We start from the raw sequence: 15,041 nt of genomic DNA, 5'->3' as shown, positions 1-15,041 counted from the left end.
GAGCAAGGCAAAAAAAAGGAGTAAATTTGATCCTGGACAAACCATGTTACAATGCAAGGGGTGCAAATTAGCTTATTATTTAGCTTATTATTTTGCACATAAAGAAACTACTGGCTGTTCTTTCATGTAGCACACAAATACTTGATAATTTTATTTTTACACCGAAATGTAAAGTTGATCTATGACATGCCCTACCCCAAATATAGATCTGTCCCCACATTTTAAATTTACCTCCCATCCAATGCAACATGGTTTTGCCAAGGGGCAAAGTTACTACTTTTTATGCTTTTGCTCTCCTTAATGACTGTGCCAATGTGTGGTAGCTATAATAAATGTAGATGCATAATCAAATATCAAAACTTTAGAAACGCAAAAATACCAAAAGGGGGGACTAATACTTATCAATAACAACAGAATCCTTACGAATGACATGCACTCATCTGCTTGGAAATAGTCATTCATAAGGCACTCATAGGTTCTGTTGTTTTTTAGTTTTTTATTTTCCTGTGTAATCCTCCCTGACTATTATCTGTCATAAAAGTTGTAAGAGTTGTATAATTCTAATTCACCCCCCAAAAGTAGATATGGACTTTATGTTAAAATCATTAATATTAATACGTTTCTCAAATTCCTCTCTAGAACCATCCCATACAACTATGTATGGGATGGCTTAGTGGTTAGCACTTCTGCCTCACAGCACTGGGGTCATGAGTTCGATTCCTGACCATGGCCTTATCTGTGTGGAGTCATTCATACATACGTCCTAGCATATAGCACTTCCTAAGTTACAACTTATGTCATCCTTAGAAAACTTGCCTTTTCTCAGTGCATAAATGTAAACATTGACAAATGCACATTGGCACAGCTGAACAGTCCTACAGCAGAGCCAAGAACATATCGCATACATATGTTCTAGCAAACAGCAGTTCCCAAGCTACAACTTATGTCATCCTTAGAAAACTCGCCTTTCCTCAGTGCATAATGTAAACATTGACATATGCATCCTGGCACGGCTGAACAGTCCTACAACAGAGACAAGAACATATATGGATAAACCACAAAAATGGGAATGCTTCCTGAAGTAACGGAGACCTGACAACTACTTTGTGGAGGTTGCAAAATAAAGTAAACAGAAAAACTATAAATTTGTTAACACAATGCAAAACCATAACTGAATATTCCTGTAAGTGCAAATGCATAGTTGGCAACTTTCTATTGCCCTCTGGGAGATCCCGGAGAGGTGGTGTGGTGAGAGGGGGTACGGCAACTCGTGTCATTTTGGCTCTGCTCCCATGACAAAATTGGCATGTTGTTGTGGGCGGTGAGGTTAAAATAACGCGTTTCACGGCGAATCGCTTCATTTAAGCTCCCTACGGGCAGGTTGCAGAAGAATTGCCTCTTCTCCCAGGAGTCCGGGACCTACCCGGAATTCGGGAGTCTCCCGAACATTCCCGGAGAGTGGGCAAATATGTGCAAATGTTTATATTAGTAAAACTGATGTAAATGTTTATTTTAAACTATGTAGTCATTATTTATTTTGCAAATCATTAGCAAGATGCTAATCAGCACTTCTCATCTTGAAGAGTCATCCAATTTCCCATCATCTAATTTCCAGACTTCTATTTTAAATTAGGCAATCAACATCATTTTCAATCTTGTATCCAAATGTAAGTACCGCAGTTAAGGTAGAAAATTGCTGTTTATAAAAAAACTCAATTTCACTGCTAAACATTAAAGATGTTTTCAATATAAATCTGCAAATAAAAAAACAACAATATTTATCTTAAAAAAATAAAAATAAATCACTACAATTAACAAAATTAAGATCAAGGTCTATGAATAAATGGCTGTCTAAAATAAAAGTTAATCAAATAACAAAGGAATCTTGCGACATTCAAAAATGGTTATGTACAGGTTCCTGTAACAAAACAATTTGTGTTAGTGAGCAGAGGGCAAAACTCTGTTATCAGTCATGTTAGAGTCAAAATTGCTCACTCCAGTGTTCAATGTTAAAAATCTTTGGTCACTTAACAAGGAATATGACAACAGTGCCTAGACTTCTTTTATGTGGCCTTGAACCACTATACTAAAAAGTTGATGGTAGACAGATTACAAAATATTGCCCCAGTGTCAGTACACTCATAGTTGTCCTCAATGCCAATATAGACAGTACTGCTCCCAATGCCAATATAGACAGCACTGCTACCAGTGCCAGTATAGACAGCACTGCTGCCAGTGCCAGTATAGACAGCACTGCTCCCACTGCCAGTATAGACAGCACTGCTCCCACTGCCAGTATAGACAGCACTGCTCCCAGTGCCAGTATAGACAGCACTGCTCCCAGTGCCAGTTTAGACAGCACTGCTCCCAGTGCCAGTATAGACAGCACTGCTCCCAGTGCCAGTATAGACAGCACTGCTCCCAGTGCCAGTATAGACAGCACTGCTCCCAGTGCCAGTATAGACAGCACTGCTCCCAGTGCCAGTTTAGACAGCACTGCTCCCAGTGCCAGTATAGACAGCACTGCTCCCACTGCCAGTATAGACAGCACTGCTCCCAGTGCCAGTATAGACAGCACTGCTCCCAGTGCCAGTATAGACAGCACTGCTCCCAGTGCCAGTATAGACAGCACTGCTCCCAGTGCCAGTTTAGACAGCACTGCTCCCAGTGCCAGTATAGACAGCACTGCTCCCACTGCCAGTATAGACAGCACTGCTGCCAGTGCCAGTATAGACAGCACTGCTCCCAGTGCCAGTATAGACAGCACTGCTCCCAGTGCCAGTATAGACAGCACTGCTCCCAGTGCCAGTTTAGACAGCACTGCTCCCACTGCCAGTATAGACAGCACTGCTCCCACTGCCAGTATAGACAGCACTGCTCCCACTGCCAGTATAGACAGCACTGCTCCCACTGCCAGTATAGACAGCACTGCTGCCAGTGCCAGTATAGACAGCACTGCTCCCAGTGCCAGTATAGACAGCACTGCTCCCAGTGCCAGTATAGACAGCACTGCTCCCAGTGCCAGTATAGACAGCACTGCTCCCAGTGCCAGTATAGACAGCACTGCTCCCAGTGCCAGTATAGACAGCACTGCTGCCAGTGCCAGTTTAGACAGCACTGCTCCCACTGCCAGTATAGACAGCACTGCTCCCACTGCCAGTATAGACAGCACTGCTGCCAGTGCCAGTATAGACAGCACTGCTCCCAGTGCCAGTATAGACAGCACTGCTCCCAGTGCCAGTATAGACAGCACTGCTCCCAGTGCCAGTTTAGACAGCACTGCTCCCAGTGCCAGTATAGACAGCACTGCTGCCAGTGCCAGTATAGACAGCACTGCTGCCAGTGCCAGTATAGACAGCACTGCTCTCAGTGCCAGTATAGACAGCACTGCTCCCAGTGCCAGTATAGACAGCACTGCTCCCAGTGCCAGTATAGACAGCACTGCTCCCAGTGCCAGTATAGACAGCACTGCTTCCAGTGTCAGTATAGACAGCACTGCTCCCAATGCCAGTATACAGCACTGCTCCCACTGCCAGTATAGACAGCACTGCTCCCACTGCCAGTATAGACAGCATTGCTCCCAGTGCCAGTATAGACAGCACTGCTCCCAGTGATAGTATAGATAGCACTGCGTCCAATGCCAGTATAGACAGCACTGCTCCCAATGCCAGTATACAGCACTGCTCCCACTGCCAGTATAGACAGCACTGCTCCCAGTGCCAGTATAGACAGCACTGCTCCCAGTTCCAGTATAGACAGCACTGCTCCCAGTTCCAGTATAGACAGTATTGCTCCCAATGCCAGTATACAGTACTGCTCCCAATGCCAATATGCACAATTTTTCCACAATGGCAGCATAAGTATTGCCTGTAATTGCAGTTTGCACAGTTTTCCTAATGCTATGCAATTTATAAAGCCACCAGCTCCCCATTCAAAACCACATCCAGACCAAACCAGTGGATCTAACCTGCATATCAGGAACAGTTCCTTGGTGTAAATACCCTTACTGCTCCCTGCAAGCTGATCTGTTGTCATACATTGGTAACCAGTGACCGCTCAGCTCCACTGCCTCGCTCCAGAACTTACACATATAAAGTCACAAGTGTGTGCCGTCAATGAAACTGCTATTTCCTGGAACTCACAGCCTAACGTGTTCTTGCCAAGTCAATGTAGTTTGTAGGTGCTGACATTTTAGCAGTGAGTACTGGAGAGAAGTGGTGGTATTGACAGCTATAGATAAGAAACTGACATCTGGTTATAGGATGATTTCCCTAAGCATTTCAAAAATAATATTGGTTAGCAGTTCACTATGCATACTTTGTGTTGTGACTATTGACTATGGTTTGGCTCTCTTACTACCCAGTAAAAAAGCTCAAAAAGTAGATGCATAAAGACATCCTCTGATGTGAGTGAGTTCTCTTTACAGCGCTGCGGAATTAGCGGCGCTACATAAATAGCTGATGATGATGACGATGTTTAAATATAAAAGGTGCTTTCACTTCAGTAAAAGACAGTTAAAACTATAGGTAAATGCTGCTAATTCCCCATAAAACAGAATAACCCCAAACAAAAACTTCCCCAATGGAAGAGGGAAACATTTATAGCATTGCAACAGTTTGACTGGGAGCCCACCCATCCCAACATAAGTTAAAGACCCCAAGCCCCTTGCACTTACAAGCACTATAAGTCATTCTGGGAAAAGCAACAAGCTTCACAGATCCCAAACACCTCTGAATTTAATCATGGAATCCTCAACACAAGGTATATTTAAATTTTTTTATATAATGTATTGCTGTGATAATATGAGTAGACATGCTCAAAATGTGGGCCTCAAAATGTTGCCTCAAATTAAGATTCAAACTTTATATTGGCTTTAGAAGACTAAAACATTTGAGCTACAGTCAAGCAAGGCAGGCCGGCTGAAACATCTTCCAGATTGTTCAAGCTTAACTGGTTATATTGTATAGTATTTTTTAACAGTTTTCCATACAAACGATGAACTTCGAACGTGAACACGGTAATATTTGCTGTTTGAATTTAAAAAATTATTGAAAAAACGATATAATGTAGCTATTTTAGCTTCAACAGGCAGCATTTTAGAGTGCATTTCAATGTTTGTTATTTAGCCTACTATGTACTGCAAACTTGGACCTTAAATTGTGAATATGGCCACAGCATTGAAACCCAAACCAAGCGATCCAAACTCGCAACTGTACCACAAATAAGCTTAAAGCCTTCAAACTAGCCATTCAATCAAATTTTAATAGAAGTTAGAGTAATTTGAGCATCTCTATTAATGAGGTCTGGTAAACGCCTGTTAGATCATCATTTGGTAGCTGGAAGAGATTAATTAATGGCAGATTAATACCTTAGCATATTGTTTGGTGCATCTGATTGGCTCGTTCAATAAAGATGACCATGGGCTCAGAGTCATAGCCAAGGCACATTTCAGTCTGCTGTTTATGAGGGACTCAACTTCCTGCCATAAATGCAAACACCTTAGGACAATTACATCAAACATGGATCATATCACCCATTTCATCACATTTCCTGAAGTATGAGGGCATTTTTACTAACTTTTAGAAGTGGCCCCTTATAAATACACCTGCAGTCCCAAGATTGAATCATAACACTAATATAGTGAAGTCACTATTGACAATATACAGACTTTATAATACCATTTTTAGTGGATTCTGGCCTCTAATGTGCTCCTAATGTACATTGCATACAGCCATTCACATGAAAAGCGTTCTCTATAAAAGTTTGTTGTAGCCTCTGCTACTATGAAATGTACCCTGTGTTCTATGTATTTTACAAGACCCTCTATAAAAGGTAGAATGTAAACATTTACTCCTCATTAACAGGTTATGTTGTTCTGTGGAGTTTATCCAGTATAAAGCCAGGCAGCATTTTTGTTTGTGAAACTGTGCACTAGTGAAACCTCCATCCGAGAATTTGGAAGATGACAGATCTTGCTAGAATTAGTACAAAAATAACATAGGGATCATAATAGAGCACATTCCTGTCATGAAAATAATACAAATAATGTGCAATTGATATAGGAATTCTTAACCTTTGCGACTTTCTTTGTGCATGTGTGTGAAAAAAAAATACATACAGTGCTAAAAAGATTAATGTACATTACCAGAAATCAAAGTGGTAAGATTTAGTTTTTTCCATCTACATTTACTAGTATCAATTCATATAAAGGGAGATACACAGGGGTCTTTTGATCAAAAGAAGGCGGACTTGGGCTTCTAGTTCCAGATTCTTTAAATAAAGAAGAAAAATATTAAAAAAACCAAAACAAAACAATACAATGTTTTAAAAATATAAAATAAATACTTGAATCGGAGCACTCCGATTAAAGACAAGCATTATTTAAGTAAATAAATAATTAAAGTAAATAAAGCCTATTTTTTTTACGTATTCCCCCCTACTATTGCCTCCCTGAAAGTAAAATAGGCCAGAAGTCCCCAGTACAGGCTACCACCATATACCTGCTGCAGACCCAATGCTTTGATAGACAGGGAAAAGGGCTTTTCTTCTTCTGTTAAATAGACTCCACTTTATTTTTCTCAGAGCAGAATTCCTCAGACTAGACATACTCCTCTTTAATGATAGTGTCTCGACCATGTCTACAGACAAAGTGGAGCACTCTAAATCTACAGCTAGTTTAATTACTGAGATGCTAGAACATGGGATATTTACTTGTTTGAAATTGAAATCCCTGCAGGATACATGCACTAATATTTCACAATTAGCTAAGGAAGAAAGGCATAACTGCACAAAGACCCAATTTTAAGGAGGTAGACATTATTTTCTTTGGAAAAGAGGTATGGCCTCAACACAAATGGGTTTGGTTTGGGTGGATGAATTGTGTGGCCTAATTTGTCCAGATTTTTCAATCAGAAATGTTGGGAGAAACAGGTCCAGAGAAAAGGTTAAACTTTTATTGGTCTGGGCCAGTATCTCTGGGTAAGAACTGCCCCGCTGTCTCGACAATATTTATTTCACTTGAAAACTACATTAATAAGAACACCAGTTCACAAACGTTCTTCTTTTACCCAATGGGATTCACATTGCATACATAAAATGGTCAGTGCACAGGTCAGTTGTTATGGGTAAAAGTCACGAAACAGGTGGAACCACTTAGGCACATGGCGGTAAGCATGCTAGAGTGTTTTGTAATGGTTAATTAATATCATGATTATTAAGGACAGAATCAGGTGACCCAGATGCCCTATGTGCCCACCTTGGGCACCTTCTTCTTCTTGGGAGTGTGGTGTTGGGCCTTACCAACATGGAGGAACAGCAGCTGGTAACTTCACAGATAAGAAGCTGTCCACAGCTGCCTATCCATGTAAGCGGCTAATACTGGGTGTGTAAACACCATGGGATAAATAAGAACACTGACTGAATGACATTATGTCACTCATTCAGTGTTTTAGCCACCCCATGAACCCTGGCAATCTTTGGGCAGCACAGTGGCCTAGGGGTTAACACTTCTGCCTCACATCACTGGGGTCATAAGTTTGATTCCCGACCATGGCCTTCTCTGTGTGGAGTTTGTATGTTCTCCCTGTGTTTGCGTGGGTTTCCTCCGGGTGCTCCGGTTTCCTCCCACACTCCAAAAACATACTGGTAGGTTAATTGGCTGCTATCAAAAAATTGACCCTAGTGCCTGTCTGTCTGTCTGTCTCCCTCTCGGTCTGTCTGTGTCTGTGTGTCTATATTAGGGAATTTAGACTGTAAGCTCCAATGGGGCAGGGACTGATGTGAATAAGTTCTCTGTACAGTGCTGCGGAATTAGTGGCGCTATATAAATAAATGGTGATGATGAAAGGTCTAGGTTTACCGAGTGATAGCGACTGCCCTGGACAGAACAGATATATGTTACCTGCAACAGTTATTGTAAAACTACTGGCCTTAAGCTGATCTAAGTTCATCAATTTTGACTAGTTTTAACAAGCTACATTAGCACATACCGGTACATACTGCTATCCTCAAATCTGAAAGAAAAAAAACAACAAAAAGAAATGACATATATGACAGTCATATATGTTACTGCAAAAGCAGGATTTTGGATGTGTACAGACAGGAACAAGGTAATAAATATCATTATAAAGTCCACTGTTCATTAGACCTTTAACCGGGAACTCTGTTAAGCAAACTTAGTGTCCGGGTATAAAATATCCAGTTCTGTAATTTTGATGCAATTGTAAGCTGTACTTAGACTAAAATCTAAGTAATACTGTTTAATAACTGTATCCATCCCTCCTTTTCCTTGATAACATTCTACTTAGAGCAAATTAATATCTGAGTCACAAGACAGAGGATACTTCATGATGAGATATTAACATTAATAAGTTACTCAGAGAACATAGGTCATCTCTGGATGAAATTATTTCATGGAAATGTGATTACAAATCTTTCCCACTATACAGGTTTACTAATTCCTGTAGATTTTAAGTGATTGAATTGCTATATCAAATTAAATGAATGGCGTTAATCATCACACCTTCAAATGGTTATCAAGATCGCATCAGTACAACAGTCATTACTAGAATCACAGCTTTAACCCAGAGGTGTCCAAACTCAGTCCTCAAGGGCTGGCAACAGGTCATGTCCTCAGGATGTCTGTCTGTAGAAACAGGTGGGAGAATTACTGTTCCAGCCTGTGCATGATTAAAGAAATCCTGTAAACATGAACTGTTGGTAGCCCTTAAGGACTGAGTTTGGGCACCTCTGCTTTAACCCATGCTGGACTCTGTCAAAGGTTCTTCTTGGTAATTTGTGACTTTAGGGCCTGATCCATTAAGGAACGTGAAAGGAAAAAATAAAAAACTATTTTTATTTATAGTTTGTGCATATGTCTATGACTATATTATTAACAGGTCATATTGATTGAATAATATTTTCTCTAGGATTTTATGTTCTACATATGTATTGTAAGTACCCTGCAGTGTATTGTGTCTGACAGAGCACAGCACACCCATGCTTGCATTCAACAAGAGACGTCTCTTCAGGTCCGCTCCTTGTTGAATATGGACGTGTGTATGCCCCTTTAAGTGCATTTTAAAGAAAACTCAATTTACATTCACTTTGCTTTCCTTAATGTCGGTAATACATTTGTGTCCATAAGTGAAGGTGTACTTTGTAGGGCTCTTCATACTGTTAAAAATAAGGGTACATTCATATTTATGAAAATACTTATAGTTAAAACAGAAAGTTGTATGTAAAAAGAAATAGCAACTATGTATTTAGAGACTATTTTACTTTATTCTAAGTGTTAAATAAAACATTATTACGCATTACTCTGCACTGATAGCTTAATTTCACTTAACTTGCTAATGTCAAGTTAAGCAGTCATATTGCTTCCTAGGAGTAAACGTATTAAGTAGCGATTCTAGCAAATCGTCAATATTCAGCGACTTTTCTGGCATTATTTAAAACAGCAATGGGTTTAATGGCAATTTGTCTATAAACCATAGTTGCCAACATTGGCAGCTTGTGTCCCGGGAGGTCTGGGGGGCAGGTGGGAGTGTGGGGGCGGGGCTCGAAGAATCACGCCGTTAGCCCCACCCCCAATGCTGTCACCACCCCTTTTCGCCCAATAAAACTAGGGGGCGGGGCCACAATGACGTTTCCATTACGCCAATAACCCCACCCCCTCCATTTACTTTTCCACAGCCGGTCGGGAATCGGGAGAATTACCCTCTCTCCTGGAAGTCCGGGAAGCTGACCCAGATTTCATGAGTCTCCCAGATATTCCGGGAGAGTTGGCAAATATGCTATAAACCCATTGCTGTTTTTAAACTATGCCAGCAAAGTCGCTGGATATGGTTGATTTGCTAGAATCGCTACTTCATACATTTATCCCCTAGACTGAGATCAAAGTGAGATTAAATATCAACGATAAACTCCAATGTAATGGTGCAACAGTGGCCTCGTTGCCAAAGTACCCTTGGTTTAAACAGACAATTAGAAAGAACACTTATACAAAACAAATATTTACAATAGAAAGTGTTTTTTCACTTTATATTATACTTTATTTCAGTATATTTTCACTTTAATGATGAAGTGAGGGAAATAGTTGGTCAGTGCAGGTCCCTGATAACATAGTTTCATTATGAATAGTTCTTTTAAAAGTATATGTCAAAGTAAAATGACATGACACTTTACCACTGCGTGTGTAATAAATAACAGCTATACTTTTACAAATTGTAGTATAAAGGGATGTTCCAATTTACGAGAGGAGGGTTGGTTTACAAAGACCATTCCCCCTATTAGGCATATTTGCCATCTTTTCTAGCTGACAAGTGTGTGAAGGTGGTGTGCTATTAGCAATGTACATCATAGCCCTGTCCTGTCCCCTGCTGCGATTTGCAGTATTGCACGGCCTCCGAGAGGAGAGTACCTGCTCCTCCAGGAGGATCCCGAATTTCCGAGAGAGTAGGCAAGTATGACATGAGAACAGTAAAGGTCACTCTATTGCTCCCTGTTGGACCCCCACCATTTGAAGCACAGTTCTACTTATCAATGTCACCCAATGTTGCAAACTGGAGAACCAACGTACTGTTTCAAGTGAAAGGCAGCACCTCAATGGATGGACGCTGCATCTGTTCCATTTACCTTAGAAGATAAGCCAAAAGGGCAACTCATAGATAGAGATGACAATATGCCTACAATATGTTTTTAACTGTGCGTAATACATTCTGCCCATATTTATAATCTCGTAAAAGTATGAGATGTGCATGCTTTTCATTAACTGAGTGTTACACAACTGTAGTCAGTTGATACAGTTCAATCTGGTCTGCTCATATTCATCCAGTTTAGAATATAAAATATTATGATGATGTATCTCTTTAAAATAAGATTTTGTTGACCATAATGGTCTATCTGCCACAGCATCATGCAATTAATTGCATGATTTTACACTGCTAAAAATAGTAAGATATTTCAGGAATGAAAAGAAATGTTCACCTGAATTTATTAACACAAGTATTTGCAGCATGTAAGACATCTACACTGTATCTGTGTGCTCCTTTCTAACTGCTATGTGTTTCTTTTAGAAAAAACTAAGCCATTGAAGATTTTTTTAATGATATATCAAAAAGGAAGTCTTGAGGGCACTTTCCCAGCCTTGTAGTAGAAGGTATACACAACAAATGGCAGTTAATGAAATTCATAATAGATTGCTATTAATCATCTGTTAAAAGTATATTTTCATGCACACCTTCTACAACATATTAGCTGCACCTGCTAATATGCTACAAATTACATTATACTAGTTATATACTAGTTATATGCTAATATTCATTCAATCAGTTTTTAGATATTAATCAATCCAGCTGCAACACTTTATAATATGTTACTTGTGTTTCTTCCAAGGATAAATGAATCATTCTTAAAGTCTGCAAATCAATTACTGGCTGCTGTTCTGTAAATCTCTATTTAATTTCCTGAGAGCTGGCTGTCACAAGTAGTTGAGTCTACACACTCCAGTAATAATAAACATACTGCGCAATTGATTAACTAGTTGGTTCTTCCTGATTTCCATCTGCACTTGTGGTCTCTCACATTAATAATGAGGGGATCCACAGCATGGATTGAACCAGGTGACAATGCAGTCACACTAATGACAAATCAGAGATCCTGCAAAATTCATTTACTCTGCAGAGGAAATTAAGCCTTCAAGATACTGCTTTGCCAGAAATCAATTGCTGTTTTGTAGTTTTCACTTCCCAGCATTGATTGCAGACAGTTGCAGAAACCTGGAACCCCATTCATCATCCTCCAGGAATAATTCAGCTTGGAGCAGCTAGGTGATGCCATGGAAGGACCTTACGTTAGAGGTGTCCCCCAGAGACACCACACCTCCTTCTGACCTTCAAAACCCACATCCCCAGGTCATCCCCTCCCTACACACTGAATAACAAACAGCAACGCTGCACTATCTGTTCATGGCTCTATAAATAACACTACAACGACGTATTTGTGTAACAGTACTACAGGGCCTGATTCATTAAGGATCTTAAATGAAGAGGATCCTTATTTCAGTCTCCTGGACAAAACCATGTTACAATGCAAGGGGTGCAAATGAGTGTTCTGTTTTGCACATAAGTTAAATACTGCCTATTTTTTCATATAGCACACACATATCAACTTTATATATCAGTGTACAAATAAGCTATCAAGTATGTGTGTGCTACATGAAAAAACAGACAGAATTTAACTTATGTGCAAAACAGAACACTCATTTGTACCCCTTCCATTGTAACATGGTTTTGTCCAGGAGACTAAAATAAGGATCCTCTTCATTTAAGATCCTGAATGAATCAGACCCACAGTCTGTAACACAACTTCAATAACCACTGAATTCTGCTAGAGACCCATGTCCCATAAATGAAGGCTCCGGCTGTCGTACCGTCTCTGTCCACCAGGGTAGGCACAAGGAGGGATTACACTGGGATCTGGAGGTGACAGCGAGTCCACAACATGGGGGCCGGCGTTCATAGTCACAACAATAGCCTACACTGCTATACTGTTCTTAGACATGTTTAATGCCAACATCAGAGGCTATGGAGCTATACACGTGTCAACATAATAATAGCATCACTATAAGCATAAGGTAGCCCCTGCCTGGCCACTGGGGTAACACACTGCCATCACTCCTCTGCTGCATTGCACGTTAATAAATAATGATAGCATGAATAATAGCATTACTAGAAGGAGCGCAGCAGCTACCGCCCTGTCCTGCTGCCCCGTGCACTCGGCTCATGGACAGGCAAAGTACAGACAATGCAGACAAATGGCACACACACATCTAGCACACACACATCTAGCACAAGCCCCTCACACATCCCCGCACTCACCCTCACGAGCTTCTTCCCCACGACTGCAGTTACTGCAAATGTGCTTGATCTCCTTTCCTATGTGACAGTGGATGACAAAGGACACGTTGTTGTTGGTGGGCTCTTTCAGCGGCTTCATCCTGACTAAATATAAAGACTTCTTCCTCTGCTTGTCGCCTCTGCCAGTAGCAGTCAGTACAGAACCTTCCCTGCAGCCAAAGGAAGGCAAAGAGAACATCCCAGGCTGCCTGCTGCTGTTGTTGTTGGAGTGTTTGAGATCCGCCATCCGTCCCCTCTGCTCTTAGCAGTCACCTCACACACACACACATTCTCCAAGCTGGGCTGGAGGGGAATCAGAGCAGCCCTAAGTCTTGTGACCTCTGGAAACTGCTTTCAGCAATACAGACACATCCAGTTTGGATGAAGATCCTTTAGAATAACATTCCTCTGACTGTACCTGTCATTGCCAGCATCCCATTCTCACATAAATCATAGCAGCTCCATCCCCCTCCCTATATCGTTTTGTTGTCCTGTCTCCTCCATTCACCAGCTGACCTTTCTTCTCATTACATTCTTAAGGGCGGTTTGCACTGTTTGTGGCTGAACAAGAATGCAAATTTAAAACATATTTTGGCTAGGCTTAAATTCGGATTTGTAAATTCTACATCATAACACTGGTACCATAAAGGTGGTGTTATGGAAAGTTGAGGCTGGAAAGGATTTTTGCACAGGGAATACACCTCTAATCATAATGTTATTATTATCCTTTATTTATAATGCACGAGGGTTAATGATCATGCTAATTGATAATATTAATCACCTTGTTAATTGATCCAATGCAAATTATCTCACCTTTCACTTTTAGTCTTTACAATTAGAACTATAAAGAGAGGGTCTCAGATCTAAAACAAAAGCAATTGTTTATCTTATATAACTTCTGATTTGTCAGAGTATCCATATATTTAATTTTCTTAGCTAGGATTAGATATTTAGATTAAAAATCAAACCATTTTTTTTTCAGAATTTTGGTTTATTTTGATATGCGGCGTGACTAGGTTTACGGAAGTAAACATTTCAAGGTTGCAAAAACGATTTCCAATTAAACATGATTTAAAATGTTCTCAAATATTGTCTTTATTCCTTGATGTTTTAAGATTGCCCACACCAAATTTAACATTAGGATCTCAAAGTTTACATTACATTAGAAAGATTTTAGATCTATGTCTATAATGTACTCATTATACTGTGCCAATCACACGATAAATGGCTGTTAGCTCCAATATTGCATTAGTGTGTATGCTCCTGCGGTCATGTTTTATCGTACCAAAGCACATCATATGGTTTCATTTGATTTTATAAAAGGACTAAAAATCTCTATAAATGATGAAACAATGTCAGTCAAATTCGGAAGTGTGTATGCACTCAGGACCAGCTGTGTAGGCAGCTCTCCATAGAGTTTACAGAGTCATGATATCTGCCATGGTACTGGATGGCAGATAAAATCCAAGTGATTATAAAGTATGTCTGGCAAAAAAATAATGTTTACACCTGCAACTCCAGAGTGCCATTTAGATTAATGTAGCAACTGTCCAGGACCTGATCAGTTAAAGGAACAGCTGGAAGAAGAGATGATAGAAAATGGGTGTCAGATGACAGAGACAGTTTTAAAACATTTCAAAGTGCTGAAGTTTCTGTTCACAGAAAGTGTTGACAAACTCTTCATTACTTTTTGTAAATGTTTCAAAACTACGTTTGTCAACTGACACCCATTGTTTGCACATAACACTTTTAAATATCAAGGAATATACACATTTTTCTTAAATTGTTTAGTCACGTATATTTTTGGAATCCGTTTTTCAAATTTGTGTCCATGACCTTGAAATGTTATCGTCCTCAAACCTAGTCATTTGGTATAACAAATTAAAGATTGTAAACTTTTGAACAAAATGTTTATGTTTTTATAATATCTCAAACGTAAACCCCGTTTACACTGCCTCAAAAACCCGGGTTACTGCTAGGGCAAGCCCCGACAACCCGGGTGGAGGCTGAGTGTGAAATGGGTCCCCTGCATCTATCCGGGTCGGATGACCTGGAAATTGAACCCGGGTCTTTTGCAGGGTTATTCCCGGGTCTGACCCAAGTAGATGCCAGTCGGAACGGTGAGAACAGGGTTTTTTAACCCGG

General features: G+C 40.2%; 1 protein-coding gene across 8 annotated transcripts in view; it reads right to left on the bottom strand.

Moving 5' to 3' along the window:
• The window catches only part of PHACTR1 (phosphatase and actin regulator 1), a 353,512-nt gene that overhangs the window by 130,395 nt on the left and 208,076 nt on the right, over positions 1–15,041 (bottom strand). For 2 of the 8 annotated variants that reach the window (XM_075213079.1, XM_075213082.1), the window contains exon 1: positions 12,879–13,306. The exons of 5 other annotated variants lie outside the window; for them this stretch is intronic. In XM_075213079.1, the coding sequence (XP_075069180.1) occupies positions 12,879–13,143 (265 nt within the window). In that variant the 5' untranslated portion in view covers positions 13,144–13,306. Of the gene's footprint in view, positions 1–3,967; positions 4,034–12,878; positions 13,307–15,041 lie in introns of those variants that run through there. One more of the 8 variants, XM_075213086.1, reaches the window with a different exon arrangement.

This window comes from Mixophyes fleayi, chromosome 5 (assembly GCF_038048845.1).
Source record: "Mixophyes fleayi isolate aMixFle1 chromosome 5, aMixFle1.hap1, whole genome shotgun sequence".
Taxonomy (NCBI): Eukaryota; Metazoa; Chordata; class Amphibia; order Anura; family Limnodynastidae; genus Mixophyes; species Mixophyes fleayi.
This window is presented reverse-complemented; position numbering and strand designations above follow the sequence as displayed.